The sequence below is a fragment of the Cervus elaphus genome, chromosome 30, assembly GCF_910594005.1.
Source record: "Cervus elaphus chromosome 30, mCerEla1.1, whole genome shotgun sequence".
In the NCBI taxonomy this organism is placed as follows: Eukaryota; Metazoa; Chordata; class Mammalia; order Artiodactyla; family Cervidae; genus Cervus; species Cervus elaphus.
This window is the reverse complement of record NC_057844.1, coordinates 22,245,450-22,272,567: the sequence shown is the minus strand read 5'-3', so window position 1 is coordinate 22,272,567 and position 27,118 is coordinate 22,245,450. Positions and strand designations below refer to the sequence as shown.

The 27,118-nt window shown below is 47.1% G+C and overlaps 1 protein-coding gene and 1 non-coding gene across 5 annotated transcripts; both read right to left on the bottom strand.

The window, feature by feature from the left end:
• THSD1 (thrombospondin type 1 domain containing 1) lies at positions 1-27,118 on the bottom strand. Of its 4 annotated transcripts, none has more exons than XM_043892232.1 (5): positions 26,789-27,113; positions 23,614-23,752; positions 19,083-20,045; positions 7,927-8,085; positions 1-1,629 (listed from the first exon to the last, which is right to left on the bottom strand). In XM_043892232.1, exons 2-5 carry the CDS (start codon positions 23,669-23,671, stop codon positions 266-268), a joined length of 2,544 nt encoding a protein of 847 aa, XP_043748167.1. In that variant the 5' UTR covers positions 23,672-23,752; positions 26,789-27,113; the 3' UTR covers positions 1-265. The 4 variants fall into 4 exon arrangements, with proteins under 4 accessions (XP_043748167.1, XP_043748168.1, XP_043748171.1 ...); XM_043892233.1 differs by lacking the exon at positions 26,789-27,113 and adding an exon at positions 26,584-26,749; XM_043892236.1 differs by lacking the exon at positions 7,927-8,085 and having other exon boundaries at positions 26,789-27,118.
• LOC122687136 lies at positions 2,696-2,827 on the bottom strand. Its single transcript, XR_006339037.1, has one exon. It is a non-coding gene; the product is annotated as a U8 small nucleolar RNA (small nucleolar RNA).

The window sequence follows — 27,118 nt, the reverse complement described above, 5'->3', positions numbered from 1 at the left end:
CCTATTTTGCTCTTGTTTAAATTTTATTATCATAGTTAGTAGTGATAAGCTGACAGAAACAGGCTAAGGAAGGGAAAAGGGTTGAGATAAATAAGTTCTTATGAACTGAAACACACGTGCATACTTGTGAGTTACCACCTCCCCCACATCCTGTCCTGCTGTACTGAAAAGAGTCCACGCCAGAGTCCACAGAACATTGTAAGCAGCCGATCCCTGGATCTGGGCTCAGGACCCCGCTGTGTTAAGTCTCAGGGGTGATGCCGGTCTAGATAACCAGCTTTTCCACACTCAGCGTACTTGTGGTTTCATCCTCTTCATTTGACCCAAAGTATCCCGGCAGATCCAGCATCCGTTGCTCTGCCTCGGTGAGGCCGAAGGATGTATTGTCGTAGAAGGCGAACTCCGGGTGGGCGGGGAAGCTCTGACACTTGTCTTTTCTGCCCTGAGAAGGACTCAGCGGGCTGACCCTCTGGTAACCATCTTTGGGCGCCGGGGGGGAAGGCTGCTTCCTTGAGACACTCCTGTGACTGGGGGACGGCCCCCTCCGAGCCCGGGGAGGCTCGGGTCTCTCACCTGCCCCCACGAATCCGGCCTGGCGATCCCCCAGGTCCGGTTTCCTTGGGGGCGGCCCCAGGGAGTGGGGTTTGGGGAGAGGGCTTAAAGGACCACTGGCCCCCGCTGCCCCTGAGCCATGGTCCCGTTTCTCCGGGAACAGGGTAGCACCTCGACTCGGAGGCCGGCCTCGTTCTCCGGCCTGGTCCCAGGTCCGGGCCCTGGGGCCGTGGGCGGGAGTCGGCCGAGGGGTCAGCGTGGACAGGCTCCTCTCCCGGAACGGCCGGGCCTGCCTGGCCTCGTGAAAGCTCGCCGTCCTGCGGAAGTGGGACCCCCGGGGGTGGCTCCTCACCTGCGACTTGCGGAGGAGGGTCTGGCTGGGGCTGACCGCGCAGCTGGCCGCCGAGAGCGGGTGGTCCAGCCGGGAGGGGGGCCTGTCTCCGGCGCCCACCGCAGGGGGCTGCTCCAGGAACGGGGATTTGATCCGGAACTTGCCGGCCGTGGCTTCCTCGGGGCTCTCAGACCCTCCGGGGGACGCTGCTGCTGCGGCGGCGGCGGCGGCATCGATGGCCGTGTCCGTCAGGGGGCTCTGAGACACATGGTACACCTTGGTGGTCTCCGTCAGGCCTTTCTTCTTCATCTCCTTCAGCTGCTGCTGGGCCAGGCGGTAGCTGAACAGGGGCGGGATGATCTTCTGGGCGTTGGCCTGGAAGCTCTCGCTCCCCGAGGCCTCGTCGTCGGGAGGCGCCGGCACGCTCCGCCGGTAGGTCAGTGGGATGCCTGGGTCCCCGGGGCTCCCCGCCGGCCCGTCACCCGCATCCGAGAAGCTGCCGCGCGGCTCGCTCAGCTCACAGATGTTCTCCTCGTCGGAGTTCTTCCGGCAGCCCGGCCCGTGCAGCGAGTTGTGGCGGGCGGGGGTGCTGCACTTGGGCGCGCGGCCCAGCTTCCGCCACAGCGTGATGAGCACGGTGGCCACGATGATGAACAGGCACAGAGATATGCCGGTGACCGTCACGACGTTGTTGGACTTCACGGGAGCCTGGGGCTGGAGAGGAGATGGGCTGGATGGTTGGAAAGCTACAAAAAAAAAAAAAAAAGGAACAAATGCATCCTCTGATATGCTTCTCTCTGCGTTGGTCTAAGGTCTCTGGGTGGCTTGCTGTAATTATCTAGCAGTTAAATAAGTGAAATAAACAAGGACTAGGACTTCTGGTCGTACATATTTCTAGAGACAACTTAAGTCAAACTGAAACAGAGAGACCCGTAGAAGTGTGGCGACCAGATGGGCCACAATCAGGGTGACTCCTGGCCACACTCCGCGTCTGCTGACACTTGAGCCCAAATTTCTACATAGAAGCCTCAGAAGGAGTGTTTCAAGGTAGAAAATCAAGGTTTTTCACTTAAGGTAAGGCAAATATGGGCGTTCCCCCATGGCTCAGTGGTAAAGAATCTGTGTGCAATGCAGGGAGACTTAGATGTGGCTTCAATCCCTGGGTGGGGAAGATCCCCTGGAGGAGGAAATGGCAACCCACTCCAGCATTCTTGCCTGAAAAATTCCTTGGACAGAGGAGCCTGGCGGGCTATAGTCCAAAGGGTTGCAAAGAGTCAGACACAACTGAGCAGTAGAGCAAGGTAAACATGGGATATCTACAGTTAAATGTACCTTTGAGATGCATGTTGGAAAATTTCCAGTAACACTTGAAATGCAAAGTAATTTAGGCAGGTTGCAGCTACATGTGCACATCTCAAGAGAAATTAATAGGTGAAAATAGGTCTTTTGGCAATATACTACAACTCAAGTTTTCTCTCCCGTGTCCAGGAACTGCTTTCCTAGGTCCTGGAGCCTCTGTTTTCCCACTTCTGCTTTCTCAGCTCTCTATCTCCTCCCTCCCTTCCATGTGGTGCCGATTTTCCTCCTTCCCTATTCTCTCAATCTGGTGTGTCCCACAGTCATCAAAATGTTTCACCAAGACTCAGACGCCACCTGGGACCTCAGCCTGTACTACCACAAAAGTACCCAGGAACCTGAGACCACCCAGTTCCACCCGGCAGGACCTCTCTTTCAACTTTTAGGCCACTGTCCATCATTTAAGCCCTTCCAGTCACCTGTCCCCTCCCCTCTTTTTAACTAGTTAATGTACGTATCAGGAGCAATCAGGGTCTTGCAAGTCATGATCATGCAGAGCCATTAATCACGAATCATGTGAGCTCCAATCACCACATTCTATTCTGCCCTCCAAAAGGGGGAACAGGTAAGGATTAGCCTACCAGATGATTTTTTAAATTTATTTTTAATTGGAGGGTAATTGCTTCACAGCCACAATGCTTTCCCATGTCTCTCTTCCCCAGTCGTATTCCCAGCTCTGTGAGTCATCTCCTGGACCCATCCCCAATGCTCCCCTCCCCTTTCCACTGCACCCTATGAGACACCTATAGCCAAAGACCTCACCATCCAGAAACTTTCCACAAAACACTGTTCGTCTCCTTGCCTGACCTGAGGATGGGCCCCCCTGCAGGGCACAGCCTCCTCCACCCACTCTTGGGTGGGAGCTTTATTAGAAGCAGAGCCAGCGGCAGGGCGTGTCCCTCAGCCTCCTCATCCCTGGCTGCCATCTCAACCAACTCTTTCACCTCCGTGTAGAAGTTCTACTCTTCTGGTGCCCATGTCCATCCACCCAGACATCCCCCTACCCATCCCTCAGCTCTTATCATCTCCCCACTTCCAGACACTCATCAGTCAGCAGCACCCAGGTCCAGGCTCCCTCACCATCCCAGAGCTGGGACCATTCGTGTCCTCCCAAGCTGTCGTCCCTTCCCACTCTCTGCAGGTGCTCTTAACCTTCACAGCCCACTTCTGGCTGTCTCCTCCCTTCTCATTCATTCATGATTCCTACACTAGGTATTCAGCCTCACTGCAAAATCTGATTCTCCAACCCCTCCGGTTTCTCCCCTTCCTCCAGTCACTTTCCGCTCTCACTTCTCTTCCTGCACTGAGGATCCCTCACTTGAACCCTTCTCCTGCCAATAATCTCAATTCTCTGCATTCTAATACTGAGCTATACCCCTTCCCCTGCTCTGCAGCGAAAGTCCGTTCCTAGATGAATCCAGACCTGTGGATTTTCAGCTGCAACACCCAGGCCCTGAGCCCTGGTGGAGAAAATAATGGACCATGCAGGCCAATGCCTCTGTGTACTGACAGCACCCAAATCTGGCCGCCCACAACCCTGTCACGGGTGCCTAACCAGCTCTCGCTTCCCCCCCCCGCCCCCGCTACTTGGAAGCTGCCCCATTCACCCTCTTCCTCGGTGGTCTGCTGCAGCACGAAGATGAGAAGCTATCAAGCGAGTGCAGCTCGGGCTTCTTCTGCCATCCTCCCCTCCAGCATGAACTGAGCAGCTGTCACACCTCTGTTTACCTCTTCCTCTAGGGAATTAGGAGGAGCAGTGTCTTCCCATAAGGATGAGTCCACCAAGTATGCTCTAGGCCACCCTTCTCCAGGGGGACTCTCCCTATGCGCCAGTTATCGCCAGCTTCTCCTGGAGGAGAAGCTCCACAGAAACACACTCCAGCTCTTCTCAAAGACCTTCCGAGAACTCTGACTACTGCTACAGACGTACCTCGCTCGTCTTCCCGGCTGAACCTACAGAAAGAGAGGTCCGTGTGCACTGACTTACGGCTTCCACGTCACCCTCTCTGGCTCCTGCAACCTGCCCCCAGGTTTCCAATGGGCCACCTCCGACTGGAAGTCATTAAGATCTACTAGCCAAGGAGCTCCATCTTGACAGTCCTTGAGCTTTGCGGCATCGGCTCCTGTCTGACCCTTCCTGTGACTGTTTCTCCTCTTGGTTTCAACAGGTATCTAATTTGGAGACAAGAGCATGGACTCTGGAGCCAGCGAGAGCCAGATCCCATTCTGGTTCTACTAGCACTGTTCTCTCCATCAATGTCCCACCAAACGTCCACCTCCACACACCGAGGACTCAGCACCTTCCCCCAGAGCCTGCGCCTCCTCTGATGTATCTCATCTCAAGGGAATGGTGTCCTGTCCATGCAGTTGCCAGCAACAGAATCCTAGGTTTCACCCGGGATGCTCCCCTCTCCACGCCTGCCACATCCAGAGTTGCTGAATCCTCTCCTCCACATCCCACCGCCTTGGGTCAATGACAAACTCTTTTAACAGGCCGCCTGCAGCCATTCCTGCCCCTTCTGATTTCTACTCCACACTGCAGGAGAGAGAGCCCTCGACAGCACAGGTCCATTCTTTCAAGGGCCCTCAGGATCTGGCTTGTCCAGCCTCATTGTGTGTGTGTGTGTATGTGTGTGTTTTGCAGCGCTACGCAGCTTGTAACATCTTAGTTCCCTGACCAGGGATTGAACCCAGGCCCTTGACAGTGAAAGCACTGAGTCTTAACCACTGGACTGCCAGGGAATGACCCTGTCCAGCCTCATTTATATCCCTCCTTCCTGACACTGTCCTCCAGCCACATCAGACTGTCGTCAGTTCTCTGGGTTCCTTAAGGGGCCCATCATCTGCTGAGCTTTCATCCATCGCTCCCTTCGCTAAAACTCCCTTTCTCACCTAGTTCACCAGGTGACGCTTATTCAGCTTTCAAACTTCAGCTCACACATCACTTCTTCCAAGAACAGAGGTGTTCCCAACCTAGACTGTCGCCAAGTATCCACAGCAAGCTGTGGGTATCTTCTATTGTACTGGATGTTACGCCTGCTTCTGTGTCTGCTAAGTTACTATATCATACGCCCCTTCCAGACAGAGAGACATGGCTTACCTATATAGTTCCAACTCCAGTCAATAACTGGCATAGAGCTGGTACTCAGTCAATGTTATATTCAGTAATTGATTCATTATTTTAAAGGTCGTAACAAAATGTTCAACATCCCATCTGATGGAATGTGGGTACATGGCTACTGGATCCACCCACTGCTGCAGTGAACAAGAAGGGCCAAATTAATGTAGAACTTCACTCAGACCTTGGCATAAAAACATCCTTTCAAAACCAAACAGAACTCTAGGCTTTCAAACAAGTGAAAATAGTTGAATGATGAAAGATTTGTTTCCTGGCTGATCATGTCTTCGTCTGCAGTGGCTGCTTCGTCAGTGGCAAACGTACATGACAGGCCTCTTAGCTGTCACCTTGGACTCTGGTTGGAATCCTTTAAAACCACAGCTGGAGAAAAGCCCCAGAGGTGCTGACCTCACCCATCTCTGCCTCATCTTGTCTTTCCCTGAAGTGAAGGAGAGCTTCCTGATGCTAAGCAGCCTGCAAACAGGTCTTTACACTTCCAAGGAGTAGAAAACAGCCTAAACCGGAGACAGAAACACTCGGGAGAAATGATCATTTTTATCCACATGAGCATTTATCTGAGGACCACTGATAGTAGAAACATGGGTGTTTGTAGCACTTACCCTTTTTTCTAATTTATAATGCACAAATTTCCAGTTCCCACCCAGGATTAAAGAGATTAAGATGCCAGAACATGAAATAATACCACACAGCCGCAAAAAATGATTGCTAATTCCAGGATGCTTTTAGAAAGCAAGACTGACCTGTAATATATAGAGGCAAAGTATTCAAGTTAGGGAGCTTAGGGCGAGGCCAGATCTAGTCCCTTGCTTTCTAGCTCTGTGGTCTTGGGCGGGTGGCTTATCCTCTCTCTGCTACAAAGTTCTTACCTGTATATGGAGATAATGATGGACCGACTTTATACATGCAAGGCACTTAAAAAAAAATGCCTGGCAGCATCAAGCTCTCAAGATCTGAGCCTAGCATAAGAATCCTTGTCTTGTAGAATTATTATGAGTTTTGAGTGAGACATGCGACTTTATACATGCAAGGCACTTAAAAAAAAATGCCTGGCAGCATCAAGCTCTCAAGATCTGAGCCTAGCATAAGAATCCTTGTCTTGTAGAATTATTATGAGTTTTGAGTGAGACATGTAATAAATAGTTGATATTGCTGTCGCTGCTAAAGGTGCAGTAAAGTCAGGGGCAGTTGATTTTTAATTCATTTGAGTATCATGGAACTCTAGATGGAATAGCTTAACACAGCATGCCCTCCCAGAATGAAAAGCAAGAAGTTACACACAAGGAAGGAGCTATGGAGAGTAAGGGGACTTATAAAGAAAAGGGCAGATGGAGAAGAAAGCCTTAGAAGACAGTATGAGACACAGCTGGAGAAACAGATTTGGGGTGGGGCCCAGGGCTGATGAAAGAGGAGGGGAAAGCTGGGGGCTGGGAGGACAGCCTGCGCCTGAAGCTGTAATAGGAAAATCACAGGAGAGACAATGGTCTTAGGATGCTGGAATAAAGGGAACAAGGCCTACAGCACTGGCTGCAAAGAGGAGACAGCAGGATTCTGGAAGGTCACAGGTGGGGACACTGGTCAAGGTACTGCCAGATGCTGGTGGTTTGCTCAACAAGGTGCTCTGAGATCAAACACAGAAAACATCTAACTCCTCCAGGTCCCAAAGGGACAGGAACCAGGGGTGGTTTTCAACCTGGAGTTGGAGAATGGAAGAAGTCAGGACTGGAGAGAGGGGCCTCACCTAAGGGTCAGGACCAGAGCAAAGGCTGGTCAACTAAATGGGGAGCTGGCTGTGTCTCAGATGGGGGATGGTGTGTGCAAAGAGCAAAGATTCCTTTTTATTGTAACCTGTGGGAAATGAATGGGATTCAGCTCCATAAGCTGCAGCAAACCCAGCTGAGGAACCTGAGCCCCCCACCAGACCATCCACATCGAGTCCTCACTGAGCACCTGCTAGTGTGGGCCTTCGAGGTGCTCAGGAGGATGAAGGAAGGGCCAGCCTCCAGGTGATGTCAACGTGAAATGCCCCACCTTCTCCTCCTGGGCAGGGGAGTACAGAACAAATATAGGGCCCTTCAGGGGATAAGGCAGGGCGTCTTGCCCCATTTTGGACAATTGGTCTATATGGTTCCCTGGGACTTCTTGGAGATGAGGAGGAAAAAACCAATTTTTTAATGTTTCCCCACAGTCCCCCCCCCCCCCAAGTTTTGATGGAGAGAAGTTAAAGGAGGGAGAAACAGCAAGAAATCTTGGGAAGAAATGATCATCCCTCCCATTTTTTTGCATTTTTAAAAATGATTCTGTATGTCTGAACATTTCATTTAGACCGATGTCCTTGTCATCTTCGCATTTTTGACAGTGTTAAGTCCCCGGCCATCTTGCTGGCAAGCCAGCCCCAGCTGTAGACACAGTGAGGGGCAGAGAGTCGGTACAGCCAGCAGCACTGACAACGCAGTTGAGTCCACTCCTGAACTCAGACTGGCGACTGCCAGGCAGGCCTGAGTGCAGCAGTCCCTCCGGGAGAGGCTCGGGCGGGAGGATGGATACCTACCAGCACAGTCCTCCAGGGAACACGGGGAGGTCTCCGAGGACATTCCGGGGCAGCCAGGTCGGGAGGGGGAGGCGGTCAGGCACACGCGGCGACGCTCTCTGACACCGTCCCCGCACGAGGCGCTACACTGGCTCCACGGCTGCCACAGCCCCCAAGTTTCTGCAAGGACACCGGCCAGGCTTTTAATGCTAACTCACCTGGAGAATCAGAATGTCAGCGCACCCAAAGGAAGCGGCAAAACTCAAATCTCAGGCCATGAAAAGTCAGTAACGTGGAACATTCCCAAAGACGGGCAAAGCTGGAATACTGCTGCTACCCTTACAACAAAGGAAGTAAAAATGTGGGTAGCTCAGGTGTGTTTGACTCTTTGCGACCCCATGGACTGTAGCCCACCAGGCTCCTCTGTCCCTGGGATTCTCCAGGCAAGAACACTGGAGTGGGTGGCCATTCCCTTCTCCAGGGGATCTTCCCGACCCAGGGATCAAACCCAGGTCTCCTGCATTGCAGGCAGATTCTTTACCATCTGAGCCACCAGGGAAGCCTGTATAATTTATAAAATAGCAACCATTCTATAACCCATCAGACAGCAAAGGTCACAGGACAACCAAATGGCCTGAATTATAAGGAAAGACAGACTCCTCCAAGGAAAGCCAGGATGCAAACATTATTTCCTGGGGCAGATGCCACGCCTCACACAAGTTGGTGAAAAGAAGTCATCTAAAAATGTAATGAAGGGGCTTCCCAGGTGGCTCAGAGGTGAAGAATCCACCTGCCAATGCAGGGTACATGGGTTCGATCCCTGGTCTGGGAAGATCCCACACTAGACCTGTGAGCCACAACTACTGAATCCACATGCTGTAACTACTGAAGCCCCCGTGCCCGAGAGCCCATGCTCCACAACAAGAGAAACCACTACAATGAGAAGCCCAAGCAGAGCTTACCGCCATCGGAGAAGGTCCACACGCAGCAACAAAGACCCAGCAGGGCCATAAATTAAGTAATTAAATAAAAAATAAAAATGTAACGCACTGTCAGAGGCCTGGTGCAGGCTAGGAGAATACAGAAGCCCTGGGAGCCACACCCACGGGGGATTTATACCCACTGGCAGGCTCTTCGCCACGAAGCTCACCAGCTGTTCACAAGGAGGACCGAGGGCAGGTTCAAGACCAGAGGGAGCCTCCCTGAGGTGGAGGCCGAGGAGGGGAGGAGCAGCTTGTGGGGAAGACACAGACCTCATCCAGAGCCTCCTCTCCATCTGCCAACAAGAGCCCCAACCACTGGGCACAGGGCAGGAAACCCCGTCACTCTAAGAGCACCAGCTGAGACCTAGTGCTGCCAAGGAATGGAAAAAGAGAGAAAGCTTCACCCTTAGAGAGGAGAACCGGGGCCGAGACTAATACAGAGCTTCTACCACTGGCGAGGGGCGGCATCATCACAAAGACCCCTCGTGGTGGTAACGTTAAACATAAATAATCTAAAGACCAACTAAAAGACAAAGATTGTGGGGTTGGATAAAAAAGCATAACCCAGGGACTTCCTGGTGGTCTGGTGGTTAAGATTCCAGGCTTTCACTGCAGGGGGCATGAGTTCAATCCCTGGTCAGGGATTTGACACCTGCATGCTGCCCAGCGTGGCCAACAAAAAAAAAACCCATGACACAACTATATGCTGTTTAAAAGAAACACACTTTAAGTATAAATACAGAAACAGGTTAAAAGTAAAAGGAGAGGAGAAGTTATATTTCAAAACATTAATGAAAAGAAAACTCAGTGGCTATATTAATATCAGACAAAGTAGATTGCAGAACAGAGTATTGGAAAGAAAGTGAAGTTGCTCAGTTGTGTCCAACTCTTTGCAACCCCATGGACTGTAGCCTACCAGGCTTCTCCATCCATGGGATTTTCCAGGCAAGAGTACCAGAGTGGGTTGCCATTTCCGTCTCCAGGGGATCTTCCTGACCCAGGGATCAAACCCAGGTCTTCTGCATTGCAGGCAGATACTTTTTACCCTCTGAGCCACCAGGGAAGCCCAGGATGCAGAACAAGGAGTATTACCAGGGATAAAGAGAGATGTTTACATAATGATAAAAGGGTCAATTCAGCAAGGAGACTTAACAACCCTAAATAGGGATGCACCTAACACCAGAGCGCTTGCAAAGAGTCAAGACATCTGAGTAAGTGAGCACACTTGCATTAACATCAGAGCTTCAAAATACGTACAGAAAACATCCAACACAGTCATTATCGATTGGCAAATGCAAACTTCTTCCCCAAGCATATATGTAATCACTGCCAGATAGAATAATTGAATAGCCCCCTATAAATAATTATCCTACGTCCCTTCTCTATCAACACCCATCCAATCCCAAGATCTATCAGGTCATGCCCACACTAGGCACCAAAACATCCTGTGCATAAAAGTCTCTCTTCTTCATTATGGACAAAACTCATCATGCAGTCAAGGGTGTACAAAGCACTACAAAAACATAAGGAGAACATGCAGGGCAGATACATTCTCAGGTGAGCCAAGTGGTGCAATCCTTGGAGTGAGTCATGGAATATGACTTCTTTACAGCAATTAAAAGTCTTGGATTTTCACAAGAGTGGGAGCATTACAAACCAGTATCCTGGACCAATGTCAAGTGAGGTGTGGTAATTATGTTCCATCCAGAGTTCCAACTGAACACAATATTGGTTCTGTGTCTCCTAGATCACACTGCAGCTCCTCAGATGGCTGAAAAACAAGCCAGCTTTGTCCTGGAGCTTCACAGCTGTTCAGACACTACGCTTCCAGTGCTTGTAAAGCTTTGGGAAGCTCCTAGTAAGTCTCTCTGAGCTAAAGTACTGTGATTTATTTCTGAAAAATCTCCTGGGAATTCCACTACTGTGACCTCTAAATGGCAAATTAAGTCAATGTATAGTTTATCCTTCTCTTGTCCTTGTATTTAAGACCACAAAAGGTAGATTACAAAAGCCAAGAATACTTTTGTTATTCTTTCTTAACTCTTCTACTTTACACGCGCTATTGTTGTTTTTAATCTCTAAGTCCCATCCAACTCTTTTGGGACCCTATGGACTGTAGCCTGCCAGGCTCCTCTGTCCACAGGATTTCCAGGCAAAAACACTGGAGTAGGTTGCCATGCCCTTCTCCAGGGTATCTTCCCAAACCAGAAATCGAACCCAAATCTCTTGCATTGGCAGGTAGATTCTTTACCATTAAGCTACCAGGGAAGCCCACCCTTTATTTTACACAGATATTATGTAAATATATAGTCATCTGTCAAACCAAAAACAAAAATTCCATTAGTAGGAGCCAGAAAAAAAAAAAAATCAAAGTTCTGGTAAAAGCATGAATCTTAATGTCAAAAATCTCATTATGAAATGTGTCTTTTTCCTTTGAAAGCAAAATCATGGCTGGTAGGACCATTAGCCATTGAAAAAAAAATAAACATTTAAACTAAGTTTTAGTTCTTTTACTTCGAAACCAAATTAATCAAACAGAAAACAAGAGAAATCACTCAAAGCAATGAACAAATTTAATCAGGCAATATTTTAAATGCCTTAAACAACTCTATTTGTTCCCTGAAGATTTCTGTTAAAAACACTGGAGAGAACACTTAGCAAATGGGGACTGACTGGATAGCTATAATAAACGTAGTAGAAATGGAGAGTCAGATGACCAATTTTCTAAATAGTCTTCCTTCATGAATGACAGGCTGTTTGTTTTGCCCTGTTTAGATGTCCATACATGCATTCATACTACATAGAAAACCTGTTTGGCCAGGATAAATGCTTTACAGGCCACTCTATAGGATATTAAATCTGAATAAGCAAAATGTGTTCAGAATAGGGAAAGGGAGATTTGTTTCCACTCCAAGAATATTTGAAGAGTATGAAATATTCACATTTGCAAGATATTTTGCTCATGAGTCTAATGTAACTAAACAACACATGCTTATAAGAAAATTTAAGAGATTTGAGTGAGTAGCTAAGAGAAGCCATGGGAGCAAAGACTCTTGGATCAGCAGTTCGGATTTTCTGTGCCTGACACAGGCTCATTCACATGAGACCACGCATGCTTATGCCTGGGCCAGTGGGCTCCAAAGTGGGTTACATGTCTTCAAGAGGGGTGGGCAGCACAAGATGAACTAATGAAGTGAGGAGGAAAATACTGGAACTTTTTTTCAATCAAAAAGTTTCCTATTACTTAATATTAGATTGACAGATGATTGTATAGTAGGCAGCATGGAATATCAGTAATATAGCAAATGCTGGACTTCCCTGGCGGTCCAGTGGTTAAGAATCCACCTGCTAATCCAGGGAACATGGGTTCAATCCTTGGTCCAGGAAGATTCCACATGCCACAGGGCAACTAAGCCTGTGTGACACAGTGACTGAGGTTGCACCCTACAGCCTGTGCTCCGCAACGAGAAGCCACTGCAGTTTGAAGCCTGTGCCCTGCAACTAGAGAACAGCCCCTGCTTGCCACAACTAGAGAAAGCCTGCACGTAGCAACGAAGACCCCGCACAGCCAAAAAAAATGCTCAAGCCAGTCTGTTCACCAGTAGTTTTTAAGCCACTAACCTAACCTTTCTATGCCTCCCTTTCTTTACCTATACAGTTGACAATAAAATAAACCTAACTCATACAGTTATTATAAGGATTAAATGGGCTAATATTCATAAAGCACCTAAAACAGCTCTTGGTGCAAAGTAATCACTACATGAATGTGATTATACCAAATGGTCACATACAGTATGTCAGCTATTCTTAAAAAATCCCAAAGGAAGAGCAGGAGTTCCACCAAGTGGAAGGTGGTTCCTTCCTTGTCAGAGAACTGCAGAGTATTAAAGCATCTAAGGGCCTGCTTATATTAAATTATATTTTCCAGTTTTAGGTAAACCAAGTGGATGAGTGGTTTAAAAAGATTCTGGCAAAGAATTAAAGATGAAACAGTAATTAAGCACCTGCAAATAAGACAACAGGAACAGGATGACAGGACTCCTATTCTTGACAAAAGCTCTTGTCCAGTCACAGTCGGAATGAAAAACCAGACCAACTAATCAGAGAAACAAGAACACAGCCAACAGACTTAAATTCCCAAGAAAACTATGTGCTAAATATTTACAATTTTTGCTTGTCAAAAACACTATGTGACTACGAATTTATACCCTCTATCAGTAATTCTCAACTTAGCCCTAAATATATGTTTTATATATATATTTGCCTTGAGAAACAGGATCCATTATCCCTTATCTGACACCATTGGGGCAGATGAGTCCAGGATTTAGAATTTCTCAATTTAGATTTTTGCATATTACTACAGCACCTGTGCCCGATATTACTAACACTCTCCTCGCAGCATCTCATAACCACACATATGACATTTCTGCAGAGAAACTCATAAACATTCACGCTAAGTAGGATAAGTGAAGATCACAAATAATCATTTTTGACACTATCCTGTTCCTGTAAATTAGTATGTACATGTTTAAGGTTCAAAGACATATTTGGAAAAACAGACAAAACTATCAAACCCATTCTCCCTTTTCAAAAGGAACTAATGGGAAATTCATTATGCATCAGAGAGTCACAGCTCATGGTGGGCTCAATGTGGTGGGGGGGAGGTCCCTGAATGATGCCATTTGGCAACAAGGACAGTCTTTACTGGTCAGAGCCAGCAATTTAAATGGAAAATGAAGAGAACTTGATTTAGTCATTAACTTTTATACTAGAAACACAAAGGCACCGAGTTTCCATCACTAGCATAAGTTTCATCGACCAGCCAAGCAGAGCCCTGCTGGGTGGCCACACAGAGAGAGAGAATCTGGGGATTCCAGGAGCGTTTAGCCTCGCAAGGTCCTCCCAGCCCTACAGCCCGGCTGTGTCTAGTGGCTGCAGCCCCATAGGGAACCCTGAGCACCCTCAGCCTGGACACAGAGCTCTACTCCCCCTTCCGCCCACCCCCCACCCCAGGGTCTTCCCTCTGCGGCTGGGGGAGAACTCAGTCTTCAGACACCAGTGGAGGAGTCAGCAGGAAGCCCCACAGTTGGGAGAAGGAACCAACACGGAGACCTCCTGCTCCCAAGGTCTTCCATCAAGTGGCCTGAACTCCTTTGCCCGCCCATGGTATGTTTCCATTGTGTATGGGCTCAGTCGTGTCCGACTCTTTGCAACCCCACGGACTGCAGCCCACCAGGCTCCTCTGTCCATGGCATTTCCCAGGCAAGAATACTGGAGTGGGCTGCCATTTCCTTCTCCAGGGGGGTCTTCCTGACCCAGGGATTGAACCCGAGTCTCTTATGTTTCCTGCATTAGCAGGCAGGTTCTTTACCACTAGTGCTTTACCACTGGGAAGCCCTTGTTTCCATTAAATTCAGTCAATTAAAATTTTTTTTTTCCATCTTAGCAACTTCTTTTGAAAAGGCAACCACATCTCGAAAGATTAAATCAACATAACTGTTTTTCCACTGATACCTAGCTGAGACCTGTCACATCAGAGTACAACTTTCCCTTTACTAAATATGTACTGAGCACCTGTTAATGTGCCAGGTATATGAAGTGGGCCAAATAAACATCATAAAAAGCTTCATGGCAGCACAAGTCGGCTTTTGTCGGCAAATGAGCTCCTGCAATCGGGAGTTCAGGGAGGTGTGGAAATGTGAGGAGAAAGACACTGAACAAGCAGTGACAGAGGGATAAATGCCATGAAGGAGGGTCTAAGGATGCTGGGCCAGTTTATACCAGGGAGTTTACCAAGACTGGGATCGAGGAAGGGTACCCAGGAGGAGACTTGGGGGATGGGTTAATGTAACCAAGTGAAGGTGGCAGAGGGGTACCCAGTCTCCAGCCCATGGATGGTGACTGTAGGGGGTGAGGGGCAGCTCGCCACGGAGGGAACATGGATGCTCATCCTCATGGGTAAGGTGTCAAGTGAGGTAACTGACAAGTTTCAAGCACGGGAATAGCCCTCAGTTGACCTGAATTTTCAACAATCCCTCTCTGGCTGCCTTGAGAGAATGAAGGGGATGGGGGAAAAACAACTAGGGATCTATTAAAAGAGTCCAGGTGGGGGGCTTCCCAGATGGCGCTAGTGGTAAAGAACCCGCCTCCCAACACAGGGACATGAGATGTGGGTTCGATCCCTGGGTGGGGAAGATCCCCTGGAGGAGGGCATGCTAACCCATTCCAGCATTCTTGCCTGGAGAATCCCACGGACAGAGGAGCCCGGCGGGCTACAGCCCATGGGGTCGCAGAGTCGGACAGGGTGGAAGTGACTGAGCACGCACGCGGCTGAGCACTGGGAACTAAGATCCCACGAGGCGCACAGCACAGCCAGAAGGAGTCCAGCTGGGAGATGGGAGAGGCTTAAAGCAAGGGGTGTCGGTGGAAATGGAGAGATTCAGGGGTTTTTCGAAGAAACAAAACCTATAGGACCTAGTGATTTGTTCATAGGAGGTGAAGAAGAGGAAGGCTCCTGAGTTTGGGGTTCAAACAGTGAAATGGGTGGAGCCTTGTACTGAGGAGCAGTGTTAGGGGGTAAGCTGATGGGTCCAATTCCATGCTGCTTTTGAGGAGCCTGGAAGACATCGGGGGACAACTGTTCAGCTCTTGGATGTAGGTGAGAGACGCTAGCCTTGAGCCATCAGCAACAGGACAGCAATCACCTAGCAACTGTGAGAAGAATGAAAAGACGCAGAGGTTCCAATAGAAGATACAGAAGGCCGAATAGAAGTCCGAGGCTTAAGGGATGCAATGGTGGTAGAACAGACCGGCAGAGGTGACCCCGAAGGAACAGCAAGAGGGGCAGGAGGCAAACAAGGCGAGTGTGATGTCACAGAATAAAGGTCAACGAAGACACGGATGAGAAACATCCCAGATTTGGGGACCAAGAAGTCATTCACTGGCTGCTTTAATGAGAGCATGTTCAGGGCAGGCGTGTGAGTCAGGAGTGGGTTGCAACGTGAATGGGGGTGAGGAAGTAAACCCCAAAGTACAGGTGACTTTTTCAAGACCCAGGGCCACACAAGGAAGACGAGAGGAAGATGGTGTGTTCTGGAGGAGGATGAAGAGATGAGGGGCAAGTTTGTTTTGTTTTCAGCTGAGACGACTGGGGACATCTCAAAGTTGATGCGGATGAGCCAGTAAAGAAGGGACAGTTAGAGATGGAGGAGAGGAGGGTAATCATGAATAACAGAAGGTTCCGGAGAAAGCAGAGGGGCTGGGATCCCCAGGGGAGGGGAGGGTGACCTCGTACTGGAGGAAAGACGCTGCTCCTCTCGGGACAGCAAAGGAGAGGATGGGACGGCTGCCTGCAGGCTTATGGGGATCTCGGTAGGAGAGTGAGAAGGCGCGTCCCTGATGGCTTCTAGCTGCTCTATGTGGCTGAGTGAGCTCTGAGCATGAGGCAGGGGTGGGGGTGAGGACAGGGGGGAGCAGGGGAGGGCCAACAGAACAGAAGAGGACAGCAGGGGCGTGAGCAGCAGGGGTGGTACGCCGGGTCCAGCAGGAGTGGAGGCACGTGAACCCCCAGTGGCCCCGCTCTGCCTGGGTGCAGATGGCAGCTGGCAGGGGCGTCAGGACAACGAGGCAGGGGCGTTTGGGGTATTGCTAGGGGAGTTGTCAAAGGAACAGGCCATGGAATGTAAGCTGGAGAGAGGTAACCACAAGTAGGGAAGCGCCAGTGGTAGGGACAGAGTCACAGGCATTTCTCAGTAGAAGTGAGCAAATCTGGAGCAAGAAACTCGTGGGGCACCGAAGATGCCCAGAGGCCTGGGCCATCAGGGAGCACAGGGCCTAGTGGGAAAGTAGATAAGGGAATGTGTACGTGATCAGGAACATCTCTGCTGGATTAACCTCTTGCCAAGACCAGACCTGCACCCAGGAAAAGGGAAAGAAATGCAAAACGGAGCCTGGGGCCTGGGTGGAACCATAATAACCCTACTTCTTTGTGCAAAGAATTAAAAATCTGAAGAAGTTTCTAGAAATCCGGCTATGAACTCTCACTAAAGAGGCGTCATTCTTATAACGAGGCACGCATGACAGCAAAGAGACACACTTGAAGACACCCTCTAGAGGAAGCGGGACACTACTCAGTACAACTTGGGTTTTAGCTTTGAATTCTGACTTGCCATATGATGTAATAACATAATCTCTAAATACATACAAAAGGATGAAACTAGAACATTCTCTAATACCATACACAAAAACAAACTCAAAATGGATTAAAGAGCTAAATGTAAGACAGGCTACTATAAAATGCCTAGAGGAAAACACAGGCAGAACACTCTTTGATATAAATTTCAGTAATATTTTTTTGGATCCACCTCCTAGTGTAGTGAAAATATAAACAAAAATAAACAAATGGGACCTAATTAAGCTTAAAAACTCTTGCACAGCAAAGGAAACCATAAACAAAATGAAAAACAACCCACAGAACTGGAGAAAATATTTGCAAATGAAGCAACTGACTCCAAAATATACAAATCGCTCAAGTAGCTCAATATCAAACAAACAACCCAATCAAAAAGAGCAGAAAATCAAAATAGACATTTCTCCGAAGACATACAGATGACCAATAAATACATGAAAAGATGCTCAATATCACTAATTATTAGAGAAACGCAAACTTAAACTTCAATGAGGTATCACTTCACACCTGTCAGAATGGTTATCATCAAAAAATCTACAAATAATAAATGCTAGAGAGGGTGCAGGGAAAAGAGACTCCTCCTACACTGTTGGTGGGAACATAAATCGGTACAACCACAGGGAGAACTGTATGGAGATTTCTTAAAAAACTAAAAATAGAACTACCATGTGACCCAGCAATCACACTCCAGGGCATATATCTGGAGCAAACTGTAATTCAAAAAGATACATGCACCTCAACGTTCATGTAGCACTATTCACAATAGCCAAGACATGAAAGCAACCTAAACGTCCATCAACAGAGAGATGGATAAAAAAGATGTGCTACATATCAAACCAGCCAATCCTAAAGGAAATAAACCCTGAATACGCATTGGAAGGACTGATGCTAAAGTTGAGTTGGCCACCAGATGCAAAGAGCCAACTCATGGAAAAGACCCTGACTCTGGGAATGATTGAAGGCAAAAGGAGAAGAAGGCAGCTGAGGTTGAGGTGGTTGGATGGCATCACCAATTCAATGGACATGAACTTGGGCAATCTCTGGGAGATAGAGACAGACAGCCCTGGTGTGCTGCAGTCCATGGGGTCACAAAGAGTTGGACATGACTTAGTGACTGAACAACAACAATATATATACATTGGAATACTACTCAGCCACAAAAAAGAATGAAATAATGCCATTTTGCAGCAACACGGGTAGGCCTAGAGATTATCATCCTAAGCGAAGTAAATCCAGAGAAAGACAAATATCATACGATATCACTTATATGTGGAATCTTAAAAAATGATACAAATAAACTTATTTACAAAGCAGAAAACAGACCTACCAACTTTTGAAACAAACATATGGTTACTAAAGTGGAAGGGTGGCGGGAGGATAAATTAGAAGGTTGGGATTAACATGTACACACTCTATATAAAAAAGATGATCAACAAGAACCTACTGTACAGCACAGGGAACTCAGTATTCTTTAATAACCTGTATGGGAAAAGAATCTGAAAAAGAATGGAGATAAATATATATATGTAGCTGATTTATTTTGCTGTACACCTGTACCGAACACAATATTGTAAATCAGCTATACGCCAATATAAAATAAAAGTTAAAGAACAAACATACCTAAAAAATAAAATACAGTGTAGTAATAGCTGAAGTTTATCAGTGCTTCCTACATGCCAGGCACTGTGCTAAGAAATGTACACACTGATGTCACTTAATTCTCACAACTCTCTGAGGCAGATACTCTTATCATCCCCACTTTATTGGTGGGCAAACCGAGACCTGCAGTGGTTAGTTAGCAGTGAGCTGGGTATGCTTACCAATATTCTTCATTTTTCAGACAAGGATGTTAACATCATTTGGAACATTACGAGGAGTGAACCATAAAAATGATGGCACAGTTCATAGAAAAATCAAGTTCATCTAAATTCAAAAGAATAATTTTGATTGCATGAAGATGCCAGTTTCATTTTAAAAAAAAATGGTTTTAAAATCGTAATACCAACCTATACTTCTCCGAATTAGCATGCACTCCTTCTCCTTTGCAGAAAACTGGCTTCGGCTTGAAACGCCCAAGTCAAAGCAGTATTTATTCCTCCCCATGTCAAACAAAGTGCAGTTGAATACTGTTCTCCTCTCTCCCAAGGCCAGGCTGTTTTCAGCCAGCCGATTGGTCCTCTCCCCTGGGAGTCTGGGGGCTTCCTTGAAGACGGCGATCACCCCCTGGACAAAGACGCACGGCGGGGGCAGCACCGTGACCTCCACCCCAGCCTCGCAGGTGAGCTCCGGCTCCATCACCAGTTTGTACCCAAATTTCTGGGCCAGGTCAATGGGGCCTGTGGACGTGATGACCGAGTCTCGGCCCAGCAGCTTCAGCACCACGGTGACCGTGACGTAGGCTTCCGGCCCCACGGGGGCGCAGTCGAACTCAACCCACTGGCCTTGAGCGAGCTCCACCCGCTTGCTGGCCCTAATCTCCAGCGGCGGGGCCTGACCTGCCCTCGCCTCCGGGAGGCTGTTGGTGAAAGTGACGTCCAGCAAGATGTCAGGCTTGTCCCCGGGGAACGGGCACAGCGGCTGACTGGTGAAAAGTCCCACCTGGAAGGTGCCTTCGGCTGCCTTGGACGTCCTGCTCAGGTCAACGCGGAAGACGGGCCATTCCACCCTGAGAAAGGCGCTCCTCTCCCTCGGGGGGGCCGGGGGGCTGCTGTTTGTCACTTCCTGGGTCATCACGAACCAGTAGTCGCCGGCCTCCTTGAAGTAGAAGCATTCAAACTCGAGGGTCTCCTGGGACTGGTTGGTGAGGACGTATTTGGTGGTAAGAGTCCGGTTGGAGCTGGCCTCCACCAGCAGCACAGAGACATTCCTCAGCGTCCCGCTGGCGCCATGGAAATCCACGGTCACCGTGCTGTTGCTTAGCGCTACATGGCCCGGCTCCCCCAGCACGAGATACTCAGCCTCTCCCAGAACTGCAAGGAAATGGTCACAGTGAATTTTCAAAAGGGATATCTGAGCGGCAGTACCGATGACATCCACAAAAACAGCATCTTAGACACAAGAGAAGTTTGAACTGTGCCAAGGATGACATACAATGATGTTGAGAGCTAACCCTGGGAGCTGGGCCCTGAACCTCTTCCATTCTAAAATGGCTCAGGTCCTTCATCTCCATCTTTCATGGTTCTTGTTCAAAATAATGAATGGGTACTCTGAATTCTCAACAGTCAACAATGGAATCTATCTGCGAAGAAAACCTAATAAGGCAAGAGTAACAACTGACAATTCTCATGATAAAAATCCAACACTTCACTTTGCTCACTTTAGTCATATTGTAGTATTTAGGTATTTGCAGGAAATAGGTTTACAGTGAGGGCTTCCCCGGTGGTTCAGTGGTAAAGAATCCATCTGCAATGCTGGAGACACAGGAGGCGCGCAGGTTTGATTTCTGGGTCAGGAAGATCCCCTGGAGAAGGGCATGACTACCCACTCCAGCACTCTTGCCTGGAGAATCACATGGACAGAGGAGCCTGGCGGGCTACAGTCCATAAGGTTGCAAAGAGTCGGACATGACTGAGGCAACTTAGCACATGCGTGCACACACACCCACACACGCACAGGTTTACGGTGAAGTGAAAGAAAGCCTCATTCAAATGATATAATATGAAGTACTCTAGATGACTTAACATGGACGACTCTAAATATACAGTTGATGTTTGAACAACATGGGTTTGAACTGCAAGGGTCCACTTATGCACAGATTTATTCCAACAGTAAATAGTAACTAGATGATCTGTGGTTGGCTGAATCTGCAGATGCAAACAGCAGATATGGAGGGCCAATTATAAGTTATATCAGGATTTTCAACTGTGAAGAGGATCAGACTCCTTAAACCTCACGTTGTCCAATGATCAGCTGTACCTGTTAAGTTACTGCTTTCTGACATCCAAGACAAGTGTGTGAGTATTTTTATCAGTAAAGAAAGTGCCTTTTGTTTGTATAAGGCAGAAATTTTAAGATGAATATGAAATGTTGACATTCTATCCTACATGGATTAATCCAGGGGACAGAGTGAACATTCATGGAATAGCTAAGCATGTCCTTGGTGATTTTAATGACATTATAGTAACAGGCCTAGGCAAGATAGATGACTACTAGCCCAAAAGTATCCCTTAGTTAGGATAATCATATCTTTTTTTTTAAAAGAGACCCACTGGAGCAGCTGAAGTAAAAAGCAGAAAGAACACAGACACACAAGAATCCTTGTTTCTATTTTGAACCCTATCCAAATACATACCAAAAGAGACAGAATTTGGCAATACAACAATCAACTGGCCTGTGGCTAGGGTAGGAAGCATTCTAGATTTAAGAAAGTGCAGTGCCCTTTGGTTTGAAAAACAACATGTGTAAGTAGGAATTTGTAAGTCTTCTTATATATACATGATAATACAATATATTAATATAATAACAGTAATTATATATGTCATATATGCCCAAAGGACCTCAATGTGTTGGCTGGGCTGGTAGTCCTTAAATACATTCAATCTACAGCAGAGACTGACATAGCATTGTAAATCAACTATACGTCAATAAAAAATAAAACAAATTCACTTGGCTATACAGCAGAAACCAATCAACACTGTAAATCAACAATACTCCAATAAAAGTTTTTTAAGAAAGAAAAAGTAGACTATTCAAGGATATTAAAAAATGGTTATTAGAATCAGCACATGAAATACTGTCATATGAAGGTTTGTTTGATCACCTCAGCACTTCACTCATTTCTTATTTAAGACGAGGTGAAATAAAACGTATAAAACTTGGATCGATCTGGACACTTGAAAGACCACAATAGTTTTTGGTTTTTTTTCATCAACATACACATTGAGGAGTGCTCCCTGTTGGATGGAGGTGACTCAGAGTTAAGGAAGGCAGTTGCTTCTGATGCAGCTTCTGTGCGGGTTCAGAGCTGACCTCCAGTGCTCACTGCAGCCCAAGGAAGGAGTAAGGACTGGGAACAAAGCTTATATTCATCTGCATCCAATGGGGCAGAATGGTTCTGTGATGCATTTTAACACTGAGAAGCACACCACACTTAGTTAATTAATGAAAACCTATTGTCAGGGATACGGTTACCACAGAGGCAGATCAGATTCTGATTTGCTGGGCAGCTAGTCAATGAGAGAGACACACACGTCCCTTTGGAAATGGACAAGAAAGAGAACTGATGAGTCTCAACAGCGGCAGACAGAAGGTGTGTATTGAAGAGGGAACTTGGCTGCTTACACTTGAACTCTAGTTTCTACAGGCAAGAATATATTCTCATTTAGAAAACTACCATTTGGTCATACCATCAAACTGACTGCTACAGTTCAGTTTTCTCCATTCATTCGTTTCCTCTCTCCCATTCCTTTAAAGGAACTGGTGTCTCAAAATAAGCATGTGGATTTCAAAAGAAATCTAACTGTTAATGGTATATTTTGATCAATTTCAAATGGAGAAGGGGATAAAACCCCACATATATGAAAATACCTCCATTTTTAGTAGCAGCCTTTGCACTCAACTTTTATGCTTTATTTTCTGCTCAATCAACTTTTTTATGTGCCGGTAAAATATTTTGTTCTCAACAATAACAAACATCCTCGCAGACTATTTAAGTAGAACTTTTTCATGTCCTTCTCTTTATGAAACAAAGTACCCTTTTATAGTTTTTTGTATAAGGCTGTTAAAAAATGGTTATTAGAATCAGCACATGAAATACTGTCATATGAAGGTTTGTTTGATCACCTCAGCACTTCACTCATTTCTTGAGCAATGTTTTCCCCAGTGGCTCAGTGGTAAAGAATCTGCCTGCAATGCAGGAGATAACAGGAGACACAGGTTCGATCCCTGAGTTGCGAAGATCCCCTGGAGAAGGAAAGAGCAACCCACTCCAGAATTCTTGCCTGGAGAATCCTATGGACAGAGGAGCCTGGCAGGCTACAGTCCATGGGGTTGCAAAGAGTGAGACACAACAGAAGCAACTGAGCATGCGACTGAGCATGCACGAGTATGCACACAAAAGACTTTAAAAGAAATGAATCCCAGGGACTTCCCTGGCGGTCAAGCAGATAAGACTCAGAGTTTCCTCTGCAGAGGGTGTGGGTTCAATCCCTGGTTGGGGAACTAAGATCCCACATGCTTCGAGGCACAGTCAAAACAAAACAATAAACAAAAACAAAACTAAAAGACAGTACACACACAAGTGTATAATACTGAAACACTAGGAAATCAATCAAAGTGAGGGCAACATGCTTGTCTCCGACTTGTGAAATGAAAGTGAGTTTAAAAAAAAAACTTAAAAATATATTTTAAATGAAATTTGAATTAATAATGCAGAACCTTAAGAGAACCTAGGGTTGTAAGAACCATGGTTTAAAAGGCACTGAACTGGAGTCCCTGCCCTGCCTCCTTCATGGAGAGGCATCAACATTCAGGCATTTAAAAACCTCCCATTTCTGTTTCTTCATTGGGACCCACAGCATAGGTGCACTCAACACTTACCATAGTCACAGAGCACCACCAGCAATAGATTTGAAAAGTCTTTCAACGTTTGTTTCATTCTGATCAGCAAAATCCCAGGTCTTTGTTCTCCTCATGTCCTTTTTCACATTCGAATGGTAGAGTCTTCTTTCAAAAACACCTGCAAGGAGAACCTCAAAGAAATATTGGCTCTATTCAATGTGATTCATAAAATAGTAACCCTGAGATGACAAAACCATTCTAAGAAGTCAGACTTTCTAGTTAATACTGAAAAGAAAACAGGAAGGACTTTACTGTTGCCCCCAGGGAAATGATCGGTAATTATACACGTTCCTTTCATTATAGCTCACCCGCTAAGAACATTCAGGTCTGCGCACACCAAGACTTTCTCTGCAAAACACCAAGTCTTTATTCTTTATAGCGGACCCTTAAGTGGAGACTTGGTTGCTCTTTGCTTAATTTTATTGAAGTTCATAGCCAACCTTGATAATATATCTTTGCATACTTATATGCATGGCATAGCAGGCTAACCAACTGACTAACATTTTGCCAAATTTTTGCATCTGTTGTGTAGACCCGCTTTGCTTCCACAAATGGGCTTATATTAACATTGTCTGTCTTACACAATTGGTATGTTATCTGGATTGCTCCATTTCTTAATGCCTAGGAGCTATATCAAAATTATTAAGCCTTAAAAAAAAATAAAAGATACTCAGATTATTGCAATTAAATGTGAACTCCATGTGGCCCTGACTTCCCTTGGTTAGGGCATTCTAAAGACAAAACAGCTATCATCTTTGGCAGCCTTCCAATACTTGTTGCTACTGGCTGGCATGCATCAGGAGATGTTGATTTCAGGCAGCAATCTTCCCAGACCACCTAGGAGGGCAGGGAAGACCTTGATGGACCATGGTCCAGAATGATTTATGAGCAGTGGCACTTACTTTGATATAAACACACTACTACACAACAGAATGAGATGCAGGGCATTTAAGAGCCAGTTTTTCTCATACTTGAGTCTAGGAAACTATTGGATACTAAACATTACCAAATAGATATTTTCTTAATATCTATATTCCCCCCATTATGCACAGTTAATCTACTTTTAGTAAGTTTTTAAAAAGCATATTATATTCAAAATATATGTATGTCACATCCCTTCAGATAAGGCAGGAATTAAGGGAATTAAGAAGACTGATTGGAATAATCAGAAATTTGGTGGAAAGGAAATAAGTCTGTCTCTATTAGTTTTCTCTCTGTAGGAGCTGGTTGAGCAAAAGGAAATGCTGGACTTCCTCAAAGAGAAGCAGAGATATGAAGTGTAATCATGCAGACAATTAGGGCTCTCGCCCTCTCCAAAAACAACCAAAAAAGAAAATTCAGTTTTGTTGGAATTAGGCACAGATTTGACCCAATCCTTTCCTTTTACATGAATTGGGAAACCTGGCCAAAGACAGCAGATGAGCATCTTTGTCTCTCTGGGGCAAGGGTGGGCACACAGGGCAATTAAAATGCTTCCTTTAAGTCACTGATACTCAGTAACCAAAGAAGAAACAAGCAATCTCTGGCCCCCAGAAGTGGAACTAACTCCTCCCAAATTGCTTGTTTCCGCATGACAAACAGGCTTCCCTGATGGCTCAGAGGGTAAGGAATCCACTGGCAATGCAAGAGACCTGGGTTTGATTCCTGGGTTGGTAAGATCCCCTGGAGAAAGGAATGGCTACCCACTCCAGTCTTCTTGCCTGGGAAATCCCATGGACAGAGAAGCCTGGCGGGCTAGTCCATTGGGTCCCAAAGAATTGGTCGGCAACTGAGCAGCTAATACTTCACTTCACCATGCCATGACAAACATTTTCAAAGAAGTTCTTAACAACTGATTTTCTGATTGTAACACATTTTCTTTCTTATAAAAAAGTTCAGTAAAATGGAATAGTGATAATCTATATTTAGAGTTGCATGGAAATGGAATTATGCAATAATCCAGGCTGTCTGAAACCAGGCTGGTCTATAAGACATAATATGGTTTGCATACTACGGATTTTTTTAAAAATATTCTCAAGCTTTTGAAAATGAATGCTGATTTTTTCGTTAGTATGAAGATGTAAACAGAGCACCCTAGAATGTCATGGAATACTGGGTTTAAAAAGCACTACTTTAAAAAAAAAAAAAAAAAGCACTACTTTTTTTTTTTAAGAAAACAGTGAGCTTCTTTAATTTGTTTTAAACCTTGCTTATTTTCTTTCAACAGGTGTTCCCAATACCATGACTGGCTACTTACAGTGTTTGGCTTGTTAATCGTTTTTTGAGAAAATAAGAACCTGAGCATCCTTTATACACATTTAAAGAAAAAAAACTTATATAGAGCATTCACATACAGAAATGTTTAGACATTCTAAACATAGCAGCTACAGGGTAGGGGCAAGTTGTGAATATTCTCAGTGGCTAATCACGACTGAAGCGGCTTAGCATCAGCAGCAGCAATGACATGACGCAGAACTCAGATCCCAGTACTTTTGCTGAAAACTGCAGATAAACGCTTATCTGTCCCCTAGGGCGTCTTCAGAACTCAGAAAAAGAAACTGAATTACGCTGAGGTTCAGGAGACCAATGACTTAGGAAAGAATAAAAGGAAAAGTGATCCTGTCCCTTCTGACAAACATGCACACGCTCGTGTGGACGTCTAATGATATTTATTAAAAGGAAATCCCTAAATTCCAAGCAGGTTGCATTTATGTATTCGGCCGAGTCGGCGGTGCCTGGTCCCCGCGTCCACCCAGCTTTCCCCAGGCCCGCAGGTCAAGGTCACGTTTGGAAACCAAAGGCGGCCGGTGTCCTTAGCCCAAAGTCCTCCTAAAACGGCACTTATCTCATACTACTTGTATCCCACAAAGGATTTCTTTCTGGAAAGACGCAAGCCTGTTCTGAAACGCAGAATATCCCAGACGCTGATTTTCAAGGGTCCCAAACTCTCCGGACTCAACGCCCATCTATCTGCGTGCGGTCAGCCTGGGTCCCTCGGCTACGCCTGCGCCAGGTGCAGGTTAAAGTCGGGACTCGGAGAGGCGGAGACGGCACTTTCTGGGTACGTGGAGGGGACGGTACACGGCGGGGAGGGTGGGGCGGCAGAGTCCAGGGACCCTCCGGGGACCCCGCGGCGGGGGTGCACCCCAGGTCGCCTCCGGAAGGTCCCTCTTACCTCTGGGACGGGCGGGCGGGACGGCGAGGCGGGCGGAGGGCGAGCGACTTCAAGGCGGCGAGGCTGCTGGCGGAGCATCCCGCGTCCCGGGACTGCGCCCGGGGCCGCCGCGCCGTTCCCGCAGCCCCGCCCGGGACCGCCCCCGACGGCGCGGGGAGGGCGGCAACCGGCGGGCGGGGACCTCCCGGAGCCCGCCAGGGCCGCCCCGCCCGCTCCGGGCCGCGCATCCTTTCCTGCCCGCGCCCGCCTGGCCCGCGGCTGGACAGGAAACCCGGCAGGAAACGCGCGACCGGCCGGGGCCTGCGGGGAGGCGGCGCGGACCCCCACCTC

What these genes read in the sequence shown, in the direction of transcription:
- THSD1 (XM_043892232.1), bottom strand. Translation starts at nt 23,671, where the DNA reads ATGAAACAAACGTTGAAAGACTTTTCAAATCTATTGCTGGTGGTGCTC. An exon ending in GGTGGTGCTCTGTGACTATG is followed by an intron (nt 20,046 to 23,613) that starts GTAAGTGTTGAG and finishes ATTTCCTTGCAG; the next exon opens with TTCTGGGAGAGGCTGAGTAT. An exon ending in GCTAATTCGGAGAAGTATAG is followed by an intron (nt 8,086 to 19,082) that starts GTTGGTATTACG and finishes GTGTCCTTGCAG; the next exon opens with AAACTTGGGGGCTGTGGCAG.